Source organism: Amblyraja radiata, chromosome 6 (assembly GCF_010909765.2).
Source record: "Amblyraja radiata isolate CabotCenter1 chromosome 6, sAmbRad1.1.pri, whole genome shotgun sequence".
Taxonomy (NCBI): domain Eukaryota; kingdom Metazoa; phylum Chordata; class Chondrichthyes; order Rajiformes; family Rajidae; genus Amblyraja; species Amblyraja radiata.
This window is the reverse complement of record NC_045961.1, coordinates 47,867,455-47,892,620: the sequence shown is the minus strand read 5'-3', so window position 1 is coordinate 47,892,620 and position 25,166 is coordinate 47,867,455. Positions and strand designations below refer to the sequence as shown.

Genomic DNA, 25,166 nt, shown 5'->3' with positions numbered 1-25,166 from the left:
GGCCTACTCCTGCACCTATTGTGTATAGTTTGGCCGAAAGGACTGTTTCCATTGCTGTCTCACTAAACACACATATAAACTCTAAACGCTTGCAAGAAAAATTGAACTATTACATCAATCTCTTGAATCTACGTAGACAAACTAATTTCCTGTAGTTACTCTGCAGTATTTAAGATTTCCACATTTTATTTATGCATGGAGATTAAGTTTGTGAGAGGGCCGGCAAGTTTCAAGCTAATGTTTTGCATTGTAAAATAATACTTTGTGAAGGTGCTGTTCGATATGGATTGCAACTCAGATGTATATGGCAAGTAACAGTAAACTACATTGGAGAGATCAAGGGGTTGAGGATAGATTTATTTAGCCAGAGGGTGATGAATCTGGAATTCATTGCCACAGGTGGTTGTGGAGGCCAAGACATTGGGTAATTTTAAAGCAGGTTCTTGATTAATAAGGGCGGGGCATCCAAGGTTACTGGAAGAAGGCAAGAAAATGGGGTTGAGTGGAAAAAGATCAGCCATGATTGAATGGCGGAGTAGACTCGATGGGCCGAATGGCCCAATTTGGCTTCTATCTCTTATGGTCTTATGTATATACTTAATTGACAAGAATAGTTCTAATTCTTTGAAGGTTTTCACGATAAACCAGCAGCAGGGAATGATCAGGATCAGATGAAACAAAATTGCCAAAATTCTACATTACTGTTAATGGCTGCCAACACGAAGTGAAAAATGAGTGCATTGACATGTGTTTTAGAAGGTACAAATGGATTTGGGAAGTAATTAGTGTAGAAGTGTTCTGTGTATTATGCTGCTACCCATTTGTGCTGCCTAGAGTCTGGAGTTTCTCTGAGTAACGCTCATCAGTGCTCTTGAACTGTAAAAAAAAAACACATCACTGTAAAGAAAGAATCACTAGCTCTAAACAAATCCCAACTAAATTGCACATCATTGCAAATACACTATAAAATTAGAAGAAGTGTTCATGGCCTTAACAAGATCAAATAGATGGCGACAAAAGGAACTGCAGATACTGGTTTACTAAAAAAGAGACAAATGCTGAAGTAACTCGGCAGGTCAGGCAGTATCCCTGGAGGACGTGGACAGGCAATGTTTCGTGTTGAGACCCTTCTTCTCCATGTCCTCCAGAGATGATGACTGACCCGCTGTGTTACTCCAGCACTTTGTCTTTTTCTAAAATAAATGTAATATGGTACCATTAAAATAATGTGAAGTGATCATCCATTATTTATAAGAATGTTATTTTTTAGCCTGTGTTATTCCTTTGCACATATAAGAAAGATTTTCCCATTGCAGTAAAATATTATGATATAGCTTATGATATACAATCCTGACTACAGGTGCTGTCTGTACGGAGTTTGTATGTTCTCCCTGTGACAGCGTGGATTTTCTCCGGGTGCTCCAATTCCCTCACACACTCCAAAGACGTAATGGCTTGTAGGTTAATTGGCTTCGTTAAAATTGTAAATTGTAAATAGTGTTAATGTATGGGTGATTGATGGTCAGTGCAGACTCGATGGGCCAAAAGGCCTATTTATGTGCTGCATCTCTAAAGTAAATCCGAGTGCACAAAGCCTAACAAAGTAAACAAACCTACAGTTGAAACCGAGACAAATGGTTTTGGCATAATATTTATTATGGGGATGCAATGGTATGATGACGAAGGTTATGGATTAAATATTTGACAGTACAAAGTTTAGAAAGGAGAAAGTGGATTCGTTTACAAAGCAGTTCATATAATAAAAGATGACATAAAGTCATGAGGGAGGAATGATCTTTGTCCTACTCTGAAAGAAGCATAATCAACAGAGGTGGAAATAAGAATTAACAAGGGAACAAAGGCACTATTTCTCTTACAGACCCCTGCCACTAACAAACGAAATGGAGAAAGAATTAACATAGAAACATAGAAATTAGGTGCAGGAGTAGGCCATTCGGCCCTTCGAGCCTGCACCGCCATTCAATATGATCATGGCTGATCATCCAACTCAGTATCCCGTACCTGCCTTCTCTCCATACCCTCTGATCCCCTTAGCCACAAGGGCCACATCTAACTCCCTCTTAAATATAGCCAATGAACTGGCCTCGACTACCCTCTGTGGCAGAGAGTTCCAGAGATTCACCACTCTCTGTGTGAAAAAAGTTCTTCTCATCTCGGTTTTAAAGGATTTCCCCCTTATCCTTAAGCTGTGACCCCTTGTCCTGGACTTCCCCAACATCGGGAGCAATCTTCCTGCATCTAGCCTTTCCAACCCCTTAAGAATTTTATAAGTTTCTATAAGATCCCCTCTCAATCTCCTAAATTCTAGAAAGTAAAAACCAAGTCTATCCAATCTTTCTTCATAAGACAGTCCTGACATCCCAGGAATCAGTCTGGTGAACCTTCTCTGCACTCCCTCTAGGGCAATAATGTCCTTCCTCAGATTTGGAGACCAAAACTGTACGCAATACTCCAGGTGTGGTCTCACCAAGACCCTGTACTTCACTGCCTGCTGCACCTGCATGCCTACTTTCAATGACTGGTGTACCATGACACCCAGGTCTCGCTGCATCTCCCCTTTTCCTAGTCGGCCACCATTTAGATAATAGTCTGCTTTCCTGTTTTTGCCACCAAAATGGATAACCTCACATTTATCCACATTATACTGCATCTGCCAAACATTTGCCCACTCACCCAGCCTATCCAAGTCACCTTGCAGTCTCCTAGCATCCTCCTCACAGCTAACACTGCCCCCCAGCTTAGTGTCATCCGCAAACTTGGAGATATTGCCTTCAATTCCCTCATCCAGATCATTAATATATATTGTAAATAGCTGGGGTCCCAGCACTGAGCCTTGCGGTACCCCCCCAGTCACTGCCTACCATTGTGAAAAGGACCCGTTTACTCTTACTCTTTGCTTCCTGTTTGCCAGCCAGTTCTATATCCACATCAATACTGAACCCCCAATGCCGTGTGCTTTAAGTTTGTATACTAATCTCTTATGTGGGACCTTGTCGAAAGCCTTCTGGAAGTCCAGATACACCACATCCACTGGTTCTCCCCTATCCACGCTACTAGTTACATCCTCGAAAAATTCTATAAGATTCGTCAGACATGATTTACCTTTCGTAAATCCATGCTGACTTTGTCCAATGATTTCACCACTTTCCAAATGTGCTGCTATCCCACCTTTAATAACTGACTCTAGTAGTTTCCCTACTACCGATGTTAGACTAACTGGTCTGTAATTCCCCGTTTTCTCTCTCCCTCCCTTCTTAAAAAGTGGGGTTACGTTTGCTACCCGCCAATCCTCAGGAACTACTCCAGAATCTAAAGAGTTTTGAAAGATTTTTACTAATGCATCCACTATTTCTGGAGCTACTTCCTTAAGTACTCTGGGATGCAGCCTATCTGGCCCTGGGGATTTATCGGCCTTTAATCCATTCAATTTACCCAACATCACTTCCCGGCTAACCTGGATTTCACTCAATTTCTCCAACTCCTTTGACCCGCGGTCCCCTGCTATTTCCGGCAGATTATTTATGTCTTCCTTAGTGAAGACGGAACCAAAGTAGTTATTCAATTGGTCCGCCATATCCTTGTTCCCCATGATCAACTCACCTGTTTCTGACTGCAAGGGACCTACATTTGTTTTAACTAATCTCTTTCTTTTCACATATCTATAAAAACTTTTGCAGTCAGTTTTTATGTTCCCTGCCAGTTTTCTTTCATAATCTATTTTTCCTTTCCTAATTAAGCCCTTTGTCCTCCTCTGCTGGTCTCTGAATTTCTCCCAGTCCTCCCGTATGCTGCTTTTTCTGGCTAATTTGTACGCATCATCCTTCGCTTTGATACTATCCCTGACTTCCCTTGTTATCCACAGATGTACTACCTTCCCTGATTTATTCTTTAGCCAAACTGGGATGAACAATTTTTGTAGTTCATCCATGCAGTCTTTAAATGTCTTCCATTGCATATCCACCGTCAACCCTTTTAGAATTAATTGCCAGTCAATCTTGGCCAATTCACGTCTCATACCCTCAAAGTTAACTTTCTTTAAATTCAGAACCATTGTTTCTGAATTAACAATGTCACTCTCCATCCTAATGAAGAACTCAACCATATTATGGTCACTCTTGCCCAAGGGGGCACGTACAACAAGACTGCTAACTAACCCTTCCTCATTACTCAATACCCAGTCTAAAATAGCCTGCTCTCTCGTTGGTTCCTCTACATGTTGATTTAGATAACTATCCCGCATACATTCCAAGAAATCCTCTTCCTCAGCACCCCTGCCAATTTGATTCACCCAATCTATATGTAGATTAAGAAATATAGAAACAAGGAACTGCAGCTGCTGGTTTACAAAAAAAGACACAAAGTGCTGGAGTAACTCAGCATGTCAGGCAGCATCTCTGGAGAACATAGGTTTGCGGCCCTTCAGGACCTTTCTTAATTATCCAGAGGCTCTATGAAAAATATTCTCTTTTACCAAAAGAATTAATTAAGGAATATGAAATGCTTGGAGTAAAAGGTAATAGAATAATTGTTTGGAACTCTAACTTTCAAAGGGACTGACATATAATATCAACAAAAGTAGTCTGAAGGATGAGTTCATTGAATGAATTCAGGACATTTTTCTACAACAATATATCATGTAAACAACTTGGAACAGATTATTTTGGACTTTTTCCTTTGTAATATTACAGGATTCATTTGTAATTTCATAAGAGATTGTCTATGGAAAAATAATCACAATATGAGAAGTTTATATACAATGTGGGAGAGATGCATTTTGTCAAAAACCTAGCTAATAATTAAAACAACCAAGTTATGTGGGTGTGAGAGGTGAATCACTTAAATGGACCGGGAAAATAGTTTAAAAGGTTTATAGGTAGATAAATAATTACTGGCATTTAAGGAAATGCTTGAAATAAAAACGGTGAAATGTCAGAAATAATCAGCAGGTCAGCACTTTGCCAGAGCAGGGAAAGTTAAAGTCTGGTGAGGACAGTTAAAGTCTGGTTAGAGGAAGCGGACTTCACACTTCAGCAGTGTTTTGGAAACACTGACTGGAAGGCGTTTGCAGCCCAGGCCACCCTCGACTCCCACACGGACATTGATTCCTACACATCCTCTGTTCTGGACTTTATAAACTCCACCATCAATAGTGTCACCTCCCTCAAACAGGTGACCATATTCCCGAATCAGAAGCCATGGATGAACAGCGAGGTCAGGCTACTGCTGAAAGCACGGGACACCGCTTTCAGGTCAGGCGATGCTCGAGCCTACAGTTCAGCCAGGGCTAACCTGAAGAGGGGCATCAAGAAGGCCAAGCACTGCCATAAGCTCAGGATTGAGGAGCACTTCAACAACAACTCCGACCCCCGACGCATGTGGCAAGGCATCCAGGCCATCACGGACTACAGACCCTCCAACACCACCCCCACATCCAGCGACGCCTCCTTCCTTGAGGAGCTTAATCACTTCTATGGCCGCTTCGACAGGGACAATCTAGAGACAGCCATCAAGGCTGTGCTACCTGCCGATCACCAACCCCTCACACTCACCCCCTACGACGTATACGTGGCACTGAGTAGGACTAATGCACGTAAAGCTGCTGGCCCTGACGGCATCCCCGGGCGCGTGCTCAGGGCCTGTGCTGCGCAGCTGACAGACGTCTAGACTGACATCTTCAACCTGTCACTTGCCCAAGCAGTTGTCCCCATGTGCCTTAAAACCACCTCCATCGTGCCAGTGCCAAAACACTCCACTGCGGCAAGCCTCAACGACTTCCGCCCAGTTGCACTTACCCCCATCATCACCAAGTGCTTCAAGAGGCTGGTCCTGGCACACCTCAAAAGCTGCCTACCCCCCACACTGGATCCCTATCTGTTTGCCTACCGCAAGAACAGGAGTACGGAGGATGCCATCTCAACGGCACTTCACTCCGCCCTCTCCCACCTCGACAACAGAGACACTTACGTAAGAATGCTGTTCATCGATTACAGCTCAGCATTCAACACCATTATACCATCAAAACTGATCACCAAACTCGGTAACCTGGGCATCGACCCCTCCCACTGCAACTGGATACTGGACTTTCTAACCAACAGACCCCAGTCTGTTAGGTTAGACAAGCACACCTCTTCAACCCTCACCCTGAACACTGGCGTTCCACAGGGCTGTGTGCTGAGCCCCCTCCTCTACTCCCTCTTCACCTATGACTGCACATCTGTACATGGTACTAACACCATCATCAAGTATGCAGATGATACAACGGTGATTGGCCTCATCAGCAACAACGATGAGTCGGCCTACAGGGAGGAGGTCCAGCACTTAGCAGCATGATGCGCTGACAACAACCTGGCCCTTAACTCCAAGAAGACCAAGGAGCTCATTGTAGACTTCAGGAAGTCCAGGGGCGGCACGCACACCCCCATCCACATTAACGGGACGGAGGTGGAACGTGTTTCTAGCTTCAGGTTCCTGGGAGTCAACATCTCCGATGACCTCTCTTGGACCCACAATACCTCAACTCTGATCAAGGAGGCTCACCAGCGTCTCTTCTTCCTGAGGAGACTGAAGAAGGTCCATCTGTCTCCTCAGATCCTGGTGAACTTCTACCGCTGCACCATCGAGAGCATCCTTACCAACTGCATCACAGTATGGTATGGCAACTGCTCTGTCTCCGACCGGAAGGCATTGCAGAGGGTGGTGAAAATTGCCCAACGCATCACCGGTTCCTCGCTCCCCTCCATTGAGTCTGTCCAAAGCAAGCGTTGTCTGCGGAGGGCGCTCAGCATCGCCAAGGACTGCTCTCACCCCAACCATGGACTGTTACCCTCCTACCATCCGGGAGGCGCTACAGGTCTCTCCGTTGCCGAACCAGCAGGTCCAGGAACAGCTTCTTCCCGGCGGCTGTCACTCTACTCAACAACGTACCTCAGTGACTGCCAATCACCCCCCCCCGGACACTTATTATTATTTATTCAAATCATTTGCTATGTCGCTCTTCCAGGGAGATACTAAATGCATTTTGTTGTCTCTGTACTGTACACTGACAATGACAATTAAAATTGAATCTGAATCTGAATCTGAATCTGAAAGTGAGAAAATAAATTAATTTGACTTTACAGTGGGAGTATGAGAGAGATTGGTAATATTTCTGATAGAGCCTCTGGATAGTAGATTAATGGTGGTAGTTAGAGGCAGGAAAACAAACAAAAGTACCTGGACATAGCTGGTTGAACTGTTGCTCTGTGTGTGTGTGTAGTTTGCATGTTCTCCCTGTTAGAAACATACAAACATAGAAAATAGGTGCAGGAGTAGGTCATTCGGCCCTTCGAGCCTGCACCACCATTCAATATGATCATGGCTGATCATCCAACTCAGTATGCCTTCTCTCCATACCCCCTGATGCCTTTAGCCACAAGGGCCACATCTAACTCCCTCTTAAATATAGCCAATGATCTGGCCTCAACTACATTCTGTGGCAGAGAATTCCAGAGATTCACCACTGTTACCGTGTGTGTGTTTCCTCTGGGTGCTCTGGTTTCCTCAAATACATGTTGTTTGTTAGGGTAATTGGACAGTGTAAAAACTGTTCCTAGTGTGTAGGTGAGTGGTTAAAGCTGGTGGGAGTTACATAGAAACATAGAAAATAGGTGCAGGAGTAGACCATTCGGCCCTTCGAGCCAGTACCGCCATTCAATATGATCATGGCTGATCATCCAAAATCAGTAACCCGTTTCTGCTTTCTCACATATTCCTTGATTCCGTTAGCCCTAAGAACTACAAGGGCTTATGTACCTACCTACAAGACTCATGTCTACGCATCTTATCAGTATAATTTAACCCTCTTAGCCCCAATTCATTCTCTGGAAAATGTTCTTTACCCTCTTCAAAGTGATGGTTGAGTGATGGGCTGGGTATGGATTCTGCCATTATCCATGCCCAATAAAACATGCAATAACCCAGAGACAACGTCAGTATAGCATAAGCCTAATGCTTTCTCTTGATGGTTTCTGTCAGTGTGGTGTGGCTGCAGACTACCTGTCCGGGTGAGTCTGTTGAACCTCTCGACACTGGCGGAGGAGAGGCGGCGAGCTTTGGGGCTGCTGCTGACTGGTGTGGTTAGGTTGGAGAACTCCAAGTCCTCGTTGTTTACATCCTCCCTGGAGAGCAGCAGCTCCTAGGCGCATTTGTGACAGACACTGTGCTGGCAGGGGATGAGTGAAAAACTCCTTACAGATCTGCTCCTGCTCAATGTTTTTAATGGGAACCTCACCACGAGTTGATGGAAATGTGCGGAGAGCAAAACAATGGATGAATGTTGCATTTTACATCTTACTTATTTCTAATCTTTCTGAGTTTGAGCGACAGTTCATTGACCTTGTGTTCTTTGTTTCCTTTTCACAGATACTGCGGAGTACTTCCAACAATTTTTGTTTTAATTATTATTTCCAAATACTGGCAATTCCATTTTCTTAATGCTTTCACACCAGGAAGTATTCTCTATTATCTCAAAATGTATCTAACTTCCGAATGTTCCATTGAGTATAATGCAAAGTTACAAAGGCTGCATTTTATCAGCTTATTTAGGATAAGCAATTTGTTTAGAGGACAAACATTAAATCAAAGACTTCAGCGACCTAGTTTGTTGGAAGCTATTAGCTCATCTAAAAATATTGTTCTCCTATGTTTGTGGGCAATCAACCGAAGGAGTAAAGAATTGATTCTAACCTCTGAGTTTGACCTGTCAGCTGATATAATTAATTCATCCTGACAACCCAAATTGGAGTAAAAAAAGTCCGATTTCTCTTGTGAACAAGCATGGATGAAGATGTGTCAGCTTAAAAACTAGTGAATATTAATCAAATAACATATTGTACAAAAAGAAAAGGAGAATGCTTGTTAAGGCTGCATTTATGTGTTCTCTGCATTCATTGAATATATGTGTCATTGCAAATCTCATGCTTCAAACATTCTCTCGTTATTGCTTTTTTTAGCAAGGATCTATATTGGGAAAGTTTATGTACACAAGGAATTCATATCTGTTCTTTGTCTGTGCCCTGTCTCCGTGACTGGTGGGAACAAAATACTAGACGACACTGTGGATACAATCTGTTTATGAGAGCCATCAAGCAATTCTCTTAAGAGAATATTTGTTTTAATTGACAAAGCAGCCATCTGCATGTATAAAGTGGATTCCTTCAATTTTTCATCACCAAAAAAACCCCACCTGGTTTCAGTCCAATACCTAACTTTTACTTGCAATTTTATTAATCATTTATGAGTGAAAACATTGTAAGATTTGTTTTCATAGGTTGCCCATTGTAATTTCAGCATGCCCACAGATATTTGTGGCCATTAAAGAAATTTTAATAAAAACTAATTGTTATAATGTGCAAGACTATGCAAACACCACACAGACAGCACCTGAGGTCAGGATTGAACCCGGGTCTCTGGTGCTGTGAGGATCTCCCAGCTGTGCCACTGTGCCTCCATAGTACATGTGGTATTAACATCACCACAAACAGTATTCCCTCATCCAATATCTTAGCCTTTCCTCACCTCCCATCTCCAGATGGATGTGTACAATTGAAGTCACTGGATTGTTAACACCAGCAAAGCTCAGGTCAGGGAGGTCAACGATAGACTCCTGACAAAATAACATTGGCTGCAGTTCAGAAATAGTTGTCTGTGACGTGCTTTGAGCAGCCTGGGACTGCAAAAGATGTTATGAAAGGAAATTAATTTCTCTCCAGCACGACTTGCGCAAGATGCTGTTAATGCATTACAGATTCAGATATTGTGATGGCAGTGGTCAACAATTTGAAGCGCTGGGCTAACAAACCAGAGACTCCATTTCAAATCCTACCATGGCAGCTGTGGAATTCTTACAGAGAGGTCCTCCAGGGAAGCTGCCAGACCCACAGAGTTACTCCAACACTGTATTCCATGCAAGATTCCAGCATCTTCAGTTGCTTGTGTCTAACTGTGGAATTTAAATTGGAACGAGTCTGAGTAACAATGACCACAAAACTACTGGATCGTAATTCACACATACCCAGTCTGCCTCACATGTGATACCATGTTATCATCTCTTAAAAATGCACAGTGAAATGGCTCAGCTGACCACTCGGATATCTATACCTTCTCAAGACAGCAATACATTTTGAATAGAAACAAGAAAATGCAGATGCTGGTTTACACAAAAGGACACAAAGTTCTGGAGTAACTCAGCAGGGTAGGCAGCATCTCTGGAGAACATGGATAGGTGACATTTTGATCTGCCGCTGATACTCAGTCCCCCAGATATTCTCTTGAACGTCTACAGGTGTACAGTAGAGAGCATACAGTAGTGGGCACTTGAATGCTCAGGAGCGAAGAAGACTGCAGAAATATGAGAACACTGCCCAGTGCATCACGGGTTCTGACCTCCCCACCATCGAAGGAATTTATCGGAGTCCCTGCCACAAAAAGGCAGCCAGCATCATCAGAGTCCCACACCACTCTGGCTACACACTCATATCACCCCTGTCATCAAGAAGAAGATACAGGAGGCTGAAAACTGTAACGTCCAGGTTCGGGAGCAGATTCTTCTCTACAGCCATCAGGCTATTAAACACTACAACCTCAAATAAGCTCTGAACTATATACTATTACTATTATTCCACTTTTATTGTTTATTTGTTTTTTATATGTACGTATGCGTATATATATATATATTTGTGTGTGTGTGTGTGTGTGTGTATATATATGTGTGTATATATGTGTGTGTATATATATATATATATATATATATATATATATATATACACATACACACACACTTTTCTTGTTTATTATATTGTTTACAGTGTACTATGTTTACATATTCTGTTGTGCTGCTGCTATGCCATGTCTCTCTTAATCTTTCCTATCCATATACCTGTCCAAGTATTTTATTAATGTGGAGGGACATAAAGGAGTATGTTGTATCAGATAGTCTGAAGAAGGGTCTCGACCAGAAACAACATCTGGCCATTCCTTCCACAGATGCTGCCTGACCTGCTGCATTGCTCCAGCACTTTGTTTTTCGCTCAAGTTTCAGGCATCTGCAGTTCCTTGTGTTTCCGTGAGCACTAGTCAGCTACAAGAAATATTCCAGGTGACCTGAGTGGGAACTATATCCATGGCTTTCCTTTCACTTGTGTGACCACATTGACAATAGCAGCTTTACAAGTGAATAGTTCTGATGTGTATTATGATTATAGTTACAATGATTACACATGAATTTCAACTCCATTCTATAAATACTGGCATTAGAGACTTTCCAAAAGAAGGAAATAAGTATTGGCAGTAGGGTGACATTTCCACCATAACTAAGTGACCTTATAATATATTATTTTGAACAATAATGATAGGCAAACTTTATGAAGCTTTTATCCAAACCGCTTGAAGAATATTGTTCGCAAAATATTGATTCCAAACATCACAGATTTGCTATATGGAAGTCCCCATCTTCTAAATTTATATCTAAATTTTGTCTCCCTTCTAAATTTATATCGTCGCTCTATGCTTAGTAGTGGAAAATGTAATGGAAGGTAAACATTTTTTTCTAATGTAATATATAAATAGCAGAATCATTGAGGCAGGAGGAGGCCATTCAGTCTAAAATACTTATACCAGCTTTTTATTAAAAAAACTATCTGAATAGTTCGATTATTCAATTTATTTTGCTGTAGCCCATAGATTTTTCCTTTTTATATACTTAGAATAACATTGTCAGAAGAAGAGAATGAGAATGTGACAATGAACAACCTGTGATGTGTGGCTATTCAGAAGCTTTACTCTATTTAGCGTTTAGAGTATGGAATCAGACCATTCAGCCCACTAAGTCCACACTGACCATCAATCCCCCATTGAAAGTAGTTCTATGTTATCCCACTTTCTCATCTGCGCCCTACACTCCAGGAGCAATTTACAAAGGCCAATTCACCTGGAAACCTGAACATCTTTGGGAAGTGGGAGAAAAAAGGAGAATCTGAAGGAAACTCATGTGGAGGGAGAATGTGCAAATTCTACACAGACAACACCCAAGGTCAAGATTAAACCTGGGGCTCTGGCTCTGAAAAGCAGTAGCTCTACCTGCTGTGCCACCCCAAATTGTATTGTATAAGATGTTGTGACATTAATACATCATAAGGCATTTGGCCATGGTTTCTTTTGAATATTAAAGAAAGCGGTGCTTTCGGAAGATTTCCAACATGTTCCTGTTACCTTAAAGCAGCGTTTCTCAACCGGGTTTCCCCGGAATGCTAGGTTTCCGCGAGAGGTCGCTAGGGGTTCCGAGAAAAATAGTGATAAATAGGCTAATAATACGTAAATGCATTTTGGAGTCATTTTTGTGTTTAATATCATATTCGTAATTTTATTATACACGTATGGCATATTTAGCGATGTCTATTTAGCGACGTCATATTTAGCGACATCTATATTGTGCCAGTGTGAAATGGCCTTTAGTGGTCAGTGGACAGGAGCTGGACGTGACTGATTCGCATATCATCAAGTGACTCACTCGAGTATAGTCGCATGCACAGTCTCCATCAGTCCTGTCTGTGCTTCCTGGCGTGCCGGTACAGTCCTTCATTCACCCACGTTATTAAGTAATTTTTACCCATACATGAATTTAAATAATTGAAGTATGTTTATGTTTATTTGTGTTTATCAAAAGTTTATTTATGTATGTTTTTGTTAGTTTATGAAAAATTTCCGTGTTGTTTTCTCTTTCCCTCTCTCTCCTCCAAGGTTAGTACTTCTGTTTGCCTTTATTTGCTTCAGTTTTGAACTGCCTTTATTTGCTTCAGTTTGATTTCAGTTTTTTTTCTTTTGCATTGTCAATAAAATTGAGAAAAACGTAAGTTATTTTTTGCTTAAACCAGTTATCAGAAAAATATATTGTTTACCTTATGAACTTTAAGTTTATGAAAGAGAAAGAAAGAGATTAATAAAGATATATAGTAATTTTTATATATGGGTTCCCTGAGACATGAAAATGATCTCAAGAGTTTTCCAGAGTCCTCGCCCCCCTCCTCGAGGCCTACCAGCTGGATCCCCTGGCCTTTCCTACCGGGGACCAGACCAGAGCTTCGGTACCGGCGGTGCGCCACTGGATTCACCGTGGAGCGGATGATGCCTTCCTGGATCGCCGTTTGGAGCTCCGGAGCGTTGGGCCTGTTGCTCCAACATCGAGGAGCTGTGGTTCGTGGAGCTCCCAACGCGTGCGGAGCTGACCGACATCGCGGCGTCCTGGGGCCCTTTGCTGAGGGCCGCCAGCGTGAGTCTCTGCCCAACGCGGCCTGTGGACGTCGGGAGGCACGGACTCTGGTAGGAAGTGGCCGATTTGGAGGTCCAAGCCGCTGAGGTTGGCCTCCCGCTCCGAAGTCGGAGTGCCAACATCCCGGCGAGCGGGCCTGAGCGGCGGGCTGCCCGTAGCGGCGACTGCGGAGGGCTCCGGAGCCCCCGACCACGGGTGAAGATCGAGGAAGAGACTGACTTTGGTGCCTTCCCTCACAGTGGGAAACTTTTGATTCTGCTGTGGGGATGTTTTATGTTGAAATCTATAGTGTTGTGTTCTTTATTTTATTGTATGGCTGTATGGTGATCATATTTCACTGTGCCAACTGGCACATGTGACAAATAAATATATCTTGTATTGACTGTGAGCAAGTAGATTTGAATGAGAGGTATCCATCTGGTCAGAAAGGTATCTTTCTTTGTGACATTGCAATACTTTATAAATTATTATACAGGGAAAGATATTTTAGCAAAGATCTATGAATAACTCATGGTAAATTGCACAAGGTGTGCTGTGGAATTTTAACGCATTATAATATTAGAATTATATTTTCTGTGTGGTATCGCAAAGTGGTTGGATATTCAGCCTGAGCTGTCCTTTCAGAATGTGATGAACCAAAGTGGACGTGCTGCCAAATCACATTGAGAAGTTACCAATCTATTCACAATGCTTTAAAGATTTTGGACACAACAATTTTAATATATGCTTCTCAATTTTTTACACCTGTTCTGCAAATACAATTCACTGGGTAACAGCCAACCCCTTTCGGGCTACAGAGCATCTGATGCCAGACAGCCGTCTACATAAAACATGAACCAAATCCCTGACATATCTCCATAATCTCAAGGGGCACTGGTGCTAAAACAAAGTCTATGAAGTTGCTAAGATTGGTATGGTTAAAATTGTTAAATTTGATTAGATTACAAAAACTCGCCAAGTTTCCAAGTGGAGAACAAATTGATGTAGTTAACGTTGATTAATTATTGTTATCTTTCTCCTCCTTGTGCAGAAAATGAAGAGTCTGGCCCAGAGACGACAATCGGCCCCCTCTTTGGTGATTAGCAAAGCACTTAACAAAACCAGAACACTCTCCAGGTAAATCTGCCTGTTCAGATGCTGCATCATTTTGGAATTTAACAATCTAATATAAGGATTAAAAATAATGTTTTTTTAAAAACTCACCCAATAAAGTTGGCAATTAAATGTAATCACGCTACTTTTGTGATGAAAATTAGACCAGCCAAGTATGTCCATTATCAGTGTGTTGCCTCATTAAACAAGGAAAAAGGCTGTGCATCAGAATGTTTATAAATGAATGGCCATGATCAGTGATTAGGAAGTGATTCTGCGGAGCGAGTTTGGCATTCCTGTACATAATATTATTCAAATGTAATTCCTTCTGATGGTGCACATGGTTTTCATTAATACATATCCATAATTCGATGTGTTTTAATTGGATTCTTTGGATTTTCCTTGCAGAAGATGTCTGTTTTGAACTATCTGTTCTTAAACTTCACTGCAAAGTTCTATGAATTTGATTAATGTTTGGCAGGATCAGATGTACCTTCATTTCTAAGAAACTTACTTGAGAGTGGATTTTTAGCATGGCTCTGTTTGACAATTAGGCATCACTTTCAGGGCCTGAAATGTGCTCTGATATGATATCATTGTGGTATGCGTATGATAAAGTGGAGGCGTTGCTCAAAGCACCAGTTTGAGAGCTTGTCGGAGGCTGATTCTTGACTTGGTGACTGAGGAGACCACAGTGCACTAAACTGGTTAAAGGATTCATGAAAATCTAATAGATTGCTACCATCTAGCCATCCTCGGAAAAAGAGAGGTATGGATAAACATGACTGCACTGCTAGCTTGTGACCAGAGGTACTGAACTCAACATAATAATACTTGTGGAATGTTGTGTTCATTTCATGTCAATATATATTGCCTTGAAGTGTGGCTGCCAGGGTATTATGGAAGAGTGCCAAAAATGTCGTTATCAGTTGCATCTTGTGTAACCTCACCTGAAAATAGGCTGCGACCATGGAGTAGATTGGACAAGAGGCAGAAGGAAGCTGTGACAAAGGTTAACCTCAACAAAAATAAGTCAATCTCACTATTACAGTGGCTCTAAATTATCTTTGAACATTGTGAGGTAGTGGAAGTCACTATATAATTGCAGGTTCCTCCTATTTCTCATCTACTTTTCAAGGGCATGTAAGGCTGCAACAGTGATTTGTGCATGTCTGTCGTGCCATAGTAAAACTAACCATCACGTCCATTAACCAAAGCCTGCTTTGGGTCGGCAGAAAACAAATGTTTCCTACTCGGGGTAATCTGTTTCATGGTCAAAGAACTGTCAGCACATGCACATATTGAAAAATTATATAGAGAGACTGGACAAGGTGAAAAGACATTTCAAGGACAATATCAGAACCAGGAACATATATCAATTAGAAAAAAAGAACAATTATTTTTCCCTGAAACAGACGGTTTATTAATAGATGCCTTTAACATAACATATGCCTTTTAAAATGATGAAAGGTTTTGAATGTAAAAAGAATGCTTCCACTCCTTTCACCTGGAAATTAAACAGTAAATACAGAAAAAGCTGCTTTATCAAGGAGTCACTGGCCTTTATCAGAATTTTGTGAGAATGTCATCCGTTTTAGAGTCATATAGCTCAAAAACAGAACCTTCAGTCCAAATTGTCCATGCCAACTATGATGCCCCATCTAAGCTCGTCCAAATAAAACTCCTTATCAAGAGAATGTCTGGTTTTCTGTTGGGGAATGGGAGTTTATGGGCTGTACAGGTTTCACTTTGCAATAAAACAGAAAGTGGTGGAATAAATCATCGGATCAAGCAGCATCTGTGGATAGGCAACATTTTGAGTGAGGACCCTTCTTCAGACTCTGTAGTCTTTTGTGTGTTCATTTTATTTCGCAGACCTTGTAGTTTGCTAATGAGGTTTGTCTCAGCAGCAAGTCAGTAACTTTCTACGAGATCGATAACTTACAATGAAAGCATTACTCTGAAAAACAACGAATTTATGAAGCATTCTTCTGGCATTAACTTTAATCAGAATATTTTTGCCAAAGTAATCAAAACTAAAAATGTCACCACTTGATTTCCGAAAGCAGTGGTTTTGCACCTACATATTTCAGTAAATGTCCTTGGGAATTGAACAGCTTTTTCTAACTGGGGTTTTGGCAGAGACCGGATTCCACCTTTTTTTTTTCCTTTTACTTCCTCGTGATTTGACAAAGTTTCTCCCGTGTTGCTCCCTCTGAGCGCCATTTCAGGATGCCTGAAAGTTTTCTTTGCTTGGAGGAAATTATTGACTTGGTTTAGCAGGCAGCAGCAAGAGATTTAACTAGACGCACACATTCAGCAAATGCTTTTACTTTATTATTGTTAATTTAACTGCTGAGTGTCAACTGAGAGGGGTTTGTGGATGCAAGACAACAGAACCAGTTAATATTTGAAAATGCAGATTACCAGTAAAAGATACATAGATGGCAACATAGATTAAATGTAACATCATAACAAGTGTATCACTGGGTTTTAATGTCGAGAGAACATGGACTACTGAGACATTTGCTGATCTTTTGATTATAAGCAATCCTGTTCTGGAGGGAATTTAATACTTTAGAGCAGACGTGATTGAAATACTTAATGTCAGATGCACTTAGAAGGTATTTAATTTTTTACAAATGCTTTTTTCTTCAAACCCCTGCCCTTAATATTTCATCTAAGATGATTGAGCTCTGGTAAGCTTTAATTTTCTGAATGAACATAACAGGTCTAATTCAAGATCCAGCTTCCTTGTATTCTCTCCTCACTTTTGCTGCTCTCTTGAATGTGGCATGGTACACTTCCGCAGAAGCCATTTGCACTTCAGAAATATTCCTCATATTTGACGTGAACTTTGAGCGTTAAGAGGCCGCTTGACCACTGTGAACTTCATGGTCAAGCCTGATCTCACAGAATCCACTGTTTTTGATTTACATCAATTTACAGACTGATATGGTTAGATTTATGAATATAAGCCACAAATGAGAATTTACTGGAAACAATAATAAAAGAACATACAATTAATCCATAAGTAATGTCATACATTCTTTGTAGACATTGTTATGGTGCATTCAAAATGGAATTAATGGAATTTTGTTCAGTGCAGTCCCGAACGTACCTTGTATAACCTTTCAATTAAGTTTTATTAGAAATTTGTAATAAAGCCAATCAGGAAATTGGTAATTTTATAACTTTCCCTTTTGTGGTGTCATGAATATCAAGATTATTTTTAAAACAAAATTCATCTTGTTTTTCTTCCTGGGTTTAAAATATTTTTGATAACAGTTTTAACCTTTTAAGCTTGGTTTATGCATAAAGCAATAACCATGGTTTTAGTTTATCAAATTATTTTTCACTCTCTAAATGTTCTCTCCCTGTTCAAGACTTGCAATATTTGTTTGTCTACTAAGCTGGTCAGCTTAGTAATATTTATGGAAAAAACGCTTAATGTGTTTCTTGCAGATCTCACTGTGTACATATTTCTCCAGTTTGTTTGATTAACTAATCGCTGAATATAATCTGAATGAAAATAATATTTGCTTTATATTCTAATGCGTAATTACATTAAAATTTTATTAACTTTTAGCTTCTATATTATTTTGAAAGAATAAAAACAGTAAATAATATAACATCTCGATTATTTTGAAAGAATACAGACAATAAATGGAGCAAGATAATAACATAGGTTAAAAAAGGTGTAGTGAATTACTACCTCACCTGCAAGGATTATTTGTGTCCATTGGTGGCAGGAAGGAATAAAATAAGCAACGGCAGGTGATGTAGGCACAGGGAATTGTCGATGCTGGATTACAAAAAAAACGACACAACGTTCTGGAGTAACTCAGGAGGTCAGACAGCATCTCTGGAGGATATATTTAGGCAAATTTCAGGTCTGGACCCTTTAAACATAGAAACATAGAAAATAGGTGCAGGAGGAGGCCATTCGGCCCTTCGAGCCAGCACCGCCATTCATTGTAATCATGGCTGATCGTCCCCTATCAATAACCCGTACCTGCCTTCTCCCCATATCCCTTTAGACTGATTGTAGTAGGGGGAAGAAACCTGGTAGAGAGGTTGGGGTGGGCAAAGACTGGCAAGTGATAGGTGGATACAGATGAGGGGGCTTGATTGCAGCCGGGTGGACAATGTCAGAGATGAATAGACAAACTGTTTCTCGAAATTAGGGAGAGGGGTTCGTCCGTACTCGTTCGGGTCGTATTAGTAGACCGCCTGATAGATGCGGCGAGTATGTTTAAATCCGCGTGTCTTACCTTTGCCTAACTATCTTTAATCTTTACGGGGAAGGATGTAGATTGGTTATTGCATGTGAACCAATCATAGTAGAGTAGCATCATTAACCCCACCTTACTGTATACATTAACCTTACTGTATAATATTAACACCAACTTCCTACATTAAATAGTCTTGGAAACGGTAGTGATGAACTAACAACCTGCTGTACCGCTATACTATGTGTTACAATTAAAGATGACTTGAACCCTAGACCTGTGTTACATCAATCATTTACAGTCACCCCGTAACTTTTCAGTGTACCGTGCTGTTAAGTGAATTTGCTGCATATTTCATTGCATTACTAATTAACTTCAAGTGACGCATTTAATAAATCTCACAAATGAACAACATTCTTCCACAGTTCTCCTGGGTTTACAGTTTAAGACAGACAAATGACAAACGCAGACCAATATTTGTTCTACAAAGATAAAACTTGACATTGTATAAACATTTAGGTGTAAGGTACAGGAACCATAATTTGAAGCTAGTAATTCAATATGATGTTTAGTAGTGTAGAGGGTTGCTGACACAACTCCAGTAGGTTTAATGTTTACCTTTCTGTTGAAATATTTCTAATTTAATGACAGCTAAATTCCATTAGATTTTAGCTGCTTTTAAAATGTTTGATTTTGCTAACCACTATGCAAAAGTGAAGTAATCTATACATAACTAAAACTCTGATCTTGTTATCGTCCGGTTTGGTGGTCTTTCTATTTGCTCAAAAACGGTTCGCGATAGCGCTACGATTTTTCGCCAGTTTACTCACCGTTCTCCTGTGCTGTGAGTGCGCCAGGTTTAGTCCCGATTGGTTGAATATCGTAAAAGTTAGCGAGGTTTAAAAATCTTAAAAACCGCGTTGCGCAGATCGATCTCTTCTCCTGCCAGTCCGCGCCACGCGGATTAGTCCCTTCCCCTGTCACTCCCCGAGGCGGTCCGCCCTTCCTGCGCCATTGCGTCTTTACTGGAGCTGAGGGTGGCCGGCGGAGGTTTCCAACCGGACTTTCGGAGGGACCCGAAGCAGCCCAGCCCCGAGCAGCAGCCCAGCGTCGGAGACCTGACCCAGCCCAGCCCAGCGTGGGTGACCCAGCCCAGAGTCGGAGACCCAGCCCAGTCGGAAATGTCGCCGAACACAAAGCGGAGACTCTGGTCCCGGCGGAGGAGAAGACCAGCGACCGCTGTGAGTCCCCATCGCACCGCCTATTCCAGCCACTACGCCTCTGGTCCGCCTCGCTGGCTCCCCCCCCCCCCCCCCCCCCCATGATACCCCCCTCCCCCATGGCTCTTCCCCGTTTTTTCTCCGAGCTCACTTCCCCCGCCCACACACCCCTCTGTCCCCACAACTCCTCCCCCCGCCCACACCCCTCCGCCCACACACACACCCCACCGCCCACACACACAGCCTCCCCCACACCCCCGCCCCCCCACATCCTTCCCACACCCCTCCCACCCGCATACACACCTCCCCACACCCCCCGCCACACACCACCCCACACACTCCCCCAGACATACCCACACCCGTCGCCCCCGCCCACACACACCCCCCTGCCCACACACACTCCCCTCCCACACACACAGCCTCCCCCACACCCCAGCCCCCCCACATCCTTCCCACATCCCTCCCACCCGCATACACACCTCCCCACACCCCCCGCCACACACCAACCCGTCCACACACACACCGCTCCTCCCCCCCCAACCCCCACACCCCCCCCCCCCCCCCATACACCCCACTTCCCTCCCCTCCCACACATGAAGAGGAGGGGGAGGGAATGCTCAGTTAGGGGCTATGGGTGAGTGGTGGAATATTGCGTTGGGGGAACGGGTGAATGGTGGAATATTGCATTGGGGAATGGGTTGCGTTGGGGGACCAGGCCCGTGTGACTGGGACCCAACGGGTCCCACTTAATCTAGTTCATAATCCTTCACATTAAGTGATCATTGCTTAAATTTACAATCATATTCATAAAAACAATTCTTGTGTAACAAAATGCAAGGTCTAGGATCTTTGAATTTATCTGCCGCAGAATTAATATTGAGGGTCAAAAGGTTCAAGAGGTTTTGCAGTACACGTTACTGTGATTTCAATTTAGCTTCTCTTGTTTGCTTTGATTATTATTTCTTGAAGTGACCTAAAGTGTGTAAAATAAACTCAAATCTTGCTGACTATTAAGTTTACATATATGTTTCATCATCATAGAGTCATACAGTGTGGAAACAGGCCCTTTGGCCCAGCTTGCTCACATCAACTAACATCAACCAACATGTCCTATTTACACTAGTCCCACTTGCCCCATATCCCTCTAAACCTGTCCTACCCATGTACCTGTCTAATTGCATCTTAAACATTGCGATAGTCCCTGCCTCAACTACCTCCTCCGGCAGCTGGTTCCATACACCCACCAGCCTTTGCTCGAAAAAGATACCCCTCAGATTCCTATAAAATCTTTCCCCCTTCACCAGAAACCTATGCCCTCTGATTCTTGATACCGCCACACTGGGCAAGAGACGCATCCACCCGATCTATTCTTTCATGATTTTATACACCCCTATTAGATCACCCCTTATCCTCCTGCTCTCCAGGGAATAGTCCCAGCATGCTCAACCGCTCAAACTGATGATCATTCTAATTCTAATCAGTGTTCAGGCAAAAATATATTATCTTAATATATATGCAGACTGAAAGGGAGAGTTTGAGCAGGCTTGGACTATTCCATGGAGCGCTGAAGGATGAAGGATGATCTTATAGAGGTGTACAAAATCATGAGCGGAATAGTTTGGGTAAATGCAGAGTCTCTTGCAGAGAGAAAAGGAATCGAGAACCAGTGGGACATAGGTTAAAGCTGAGGAAGAGAAGATTTTTTATGCAAAGAGTGGTGGGTGTATGGCATGAGCTGCCAGAGGAGGTAGTTGTGGCAGGTCCTATCGCAACATTTAATAAACATTTAGACAGGTACATGGACAGAATAGGTTTAGAGAGATATGGGCCAAACGCAGGCAGGTGGGACAAGTGTGGATGGGGAATTTTGGTCGGTGTGGGCAAGTTGGACCAAAGGGCCTGTTTCCACGCTGTATGACTCTATAACTCTCTATGACTGTATGTTACAGTTATATAAGATTCTCATTTTAGGCAACCATCACACTGCCAGCTAACAATACCTGGTCTCCCCACTCTCGGCTAGCTCTGATGCATTCCAGCATGGCATAACATGCTCAAACACCAGCCACGAAGGAACCCCTTTTCCACTGACACTGGAGACCTCTTCAACTGTCAATGGAAAATCATCAAAATTCACAACTGAAGCACAACCTTTTCCACAATAGCTGTTGGCCCCCCGAAAAGCCAAACTTAACAGTACACCTGCTGTAGCACCCTGCTCAGTACACCACTTGATCGCTGGGACTGAGAGGCAGCAGTCGGTGTTGCTGCCTCATTGCTCCAGCATCTTAGGTTTGATCCTGACCTCAGATGCTATCTGTGCGAAGTTTTATGTTCACATGAATGCTCCGGTTTCCCCCACACCCCCCTCCCCAAAGACGTGATAGTAGGGTAAATAACTACTTTAAATTGCCCCTAATGGCCAAAGAATCAATGGGAAGGGTGGGCAGTTATGGGCATGTGTTAAAGAATAACTCACAAGGAAATAATAGGGAGAATGTCAATGATGGGATTGCTCTGTTGGGAGCTGATAGGCTGAATTAACCATCAGCTCCCAGCATCACCTATGCTTGCAACAACACAAAACAATCCATAAACACAAAGCCTGTGACCGCTGCCTTCCATACCCTGAGCAGGGATATTGTTCAGGCTGCATGTTTTGTAGTGTCTTTGGGGGGGTTACCTTACTGCAATTCCCATATCAGGCAACCTTCACATTGCCAGTTCATGCCATTTGGTCACTCAACTCACTGCCATCTGAAGAAGGGTCCCTGCCTAAAACATCACCCATCAATGTTCTCTAGAGATGCTGTCTGATCTGCTGAGTTACTCTGGCACTTTGTGTATTTTTTGGAGCTGACTTACCTCCTTTTTGACACCATCAGTAAATCATTGTGGCAGCCACAACTGGTTCACTCTACTGAGTCATTAGAAGAAACAATGCTCGCTGATACAACAGACCCCTTGATCAAAACTATTACTTCACTTGTAGATTTATCAGATTGTTTGATTGTATGGAGATATTAAACTGTGCCACAGGAAACGAGAGAGCAGGCAAACAGTGCCAAGCTGAATGTCTAAAGCCCCTGGCCCACTTTCCCGAGTTACTCACGAATTCCCCCGAGTTTTCCCCTTGATTCAAACTCGGAGAATTATAGTAATAGCCAGCCGTAGGTACTCGGGGCTATTTTTTTTACTCGTGGAAATTTTTCAACAAGCTGAGAAAACGTCCCGACTAAAGGCCCTGTCCCACTCTCCAGTGTTTTCCCCTTGATTCGAACTCGGGAAATTCAGGGAATGTCCATAGGAGGCCGTAGGAGTCCATAGATGTTTCGTAGCGGCTCGTAATGCCAGCTGTAGGAACTCGGGTCATCAAGTAAGTCGGGAAGTTTTTTCAACATGTTGAAAAATGTCCATGAGTTTAAAAAAATAGCCCCGAGTACCTACGAATGGCTATTACCGTAATTATCCGAGTACGAATCAAGGGGAAAACTTGGGAGAGTTCGTGAGTAACTCGGGAAAGTGGGACAGGGCCTTTATCTGATGCCCCGAGTACCTACGGCTGGCATTACGAGTCGCTACGAAATATCTACGGTCTCCTACGAACATTCTCCAAGTTTGAATCAAGGGGAAAGTGGGACAGGGGCTTAAGGCTTCATCGATCTGAGCATAGTCTTTTTCACAGACATCTGGCAGCTTGTGACCTGATTCCATTATGTGCATCCATGCAATTGCTGCAAGTATCTTGTGACTGCCCTAATGAGTTCTGCAAATCATAATGGACAAGGAAAGACTCACTGCTGAATTTTGCTGCCATGGGGAACTGCAAATGCTGAAATCTTATGTGGGACACAAAGTACTGAAGTAATTCAGTGGGTCAGGCAGCATCCTTGGAAAATGTGGATAGGCAATGTTTCAGGTTGAGACCCTTCTTCAGATTGCTTGTGGTAGGGTGAGAGAAAGCGGTAAAAGAGGTGGTGGCAAGACACAGCCTGCAAGTGATAGATGAACACAGGTAAGGGGCATTGATTGGCAGATGGGTTGACACAGACTAGAGATGGAATGGAGACAAAAAGGAGACAAAAGGGTGTCAGATAACTTGTTTATTTATGTTTTCCATTGCTCTTCACCAAGTGTAGGTCTCATTTAGGCTGAAGCTTCACAACGTGAATGTGATGACGATAAACACAAAGTATTCAAAGAATAAAATTTCACTATATGCTGATGATATTCTTTTATATATTACTAATACACAAACGAGTATACCCACCTTATTAACACTAATTGAGGAATTCGGCTCTTTTTCAGGATATAGAATAAATTGGGATAAAAGCGTAATTATGTCTTTAAAACCACAGGATTCGAGACACTTACTAAAATTCCCCTTCAAAATTGCAACAGAAAAATTCAAGTATCTGGGTATTCAAATTACGAGAAGACACAAATCATTATTTAGTGCCAATTTTATACCACTATTAAATAAACTGAATGATATGATTAAATTTTGGAAAACACTTCCGCTCTCATTGATAGGTAGAATTAACGCTATAAAAATGACTTTCTTACCACAATTAATATATTTGTTTCAAGCGATCCCAATATATATTCCAAAATATTTTTTCAAAAAACTAGATTCCACTATCACTAATTTTATATGGGATTACAGAACACATAGAATTCAACGAAAGCATTTGTGCAAATCTAAAGAAGTTGGGGGTTTATCATTACCCAACTTTATGTATTACTACTGGGCAGTGCATATTAAGAACATAATGTACTGGCTGGATAATTCCACTCAGCAGTTGGAGTGGATAAGAATGGAGAAAGAGGAGTGCTATCCGCACGATATAGGAACGATCCTGCTCTCACCGATAAAATTGAATAGTATAATATATAAGAAGAACCCAATTATTCACAATATAATAAGAATTTGGAAACAAATAAAAGTATCCTTGAAATTAAATAATTTATCAGTACTAACTCCACTATTGAACAACCCCGCATTCAAACCTTCTCTCATCGACAACACATATCAACAATGGGATAGACTGGGGATTAGGAAAGTAGGGGATATGTATGAATTGGGTAAACTGTTATCATTTCAACAATTAAAATTAAAATTTAAATTGAAGGATAATCAATATTTTAAATATATACAGGTATGTGACTTTATGAAGAAATATATACATAGATTTCAAACTATATTTTTAGACCCTTTAGAAGAAGCAATGAATATTAAGGCTGATTCACAAAAATTAATATCATACTTTTATAATAATATATTATATAGAGAATCAC

The 25,166-nt window shown here is 41.9% G+C and overlaps 1 protein-coding gene across 1 annotated transcript in view; it reads left to right on the top strand.

Moving 5' to 3' along the window:
• arhgap20 (Rho GTPase activating protein 20) overlaps positions 1-25,166 on the top strand; it is a 114,527-nt gene that overhangs the window by 6,290 nt on the left and 83,071 nt on the right. Inside the window, exon 2 of the mRNA XM_033022717.1 lies at positions 14,355-14,440. Coding sequence (XP_032878608.1) covers positions 14,355-14,440 — 86 coding nt within the window. The remainder of the gene's footprint in view (positions 1-14,354; positions 14,441-25,166) is intronic.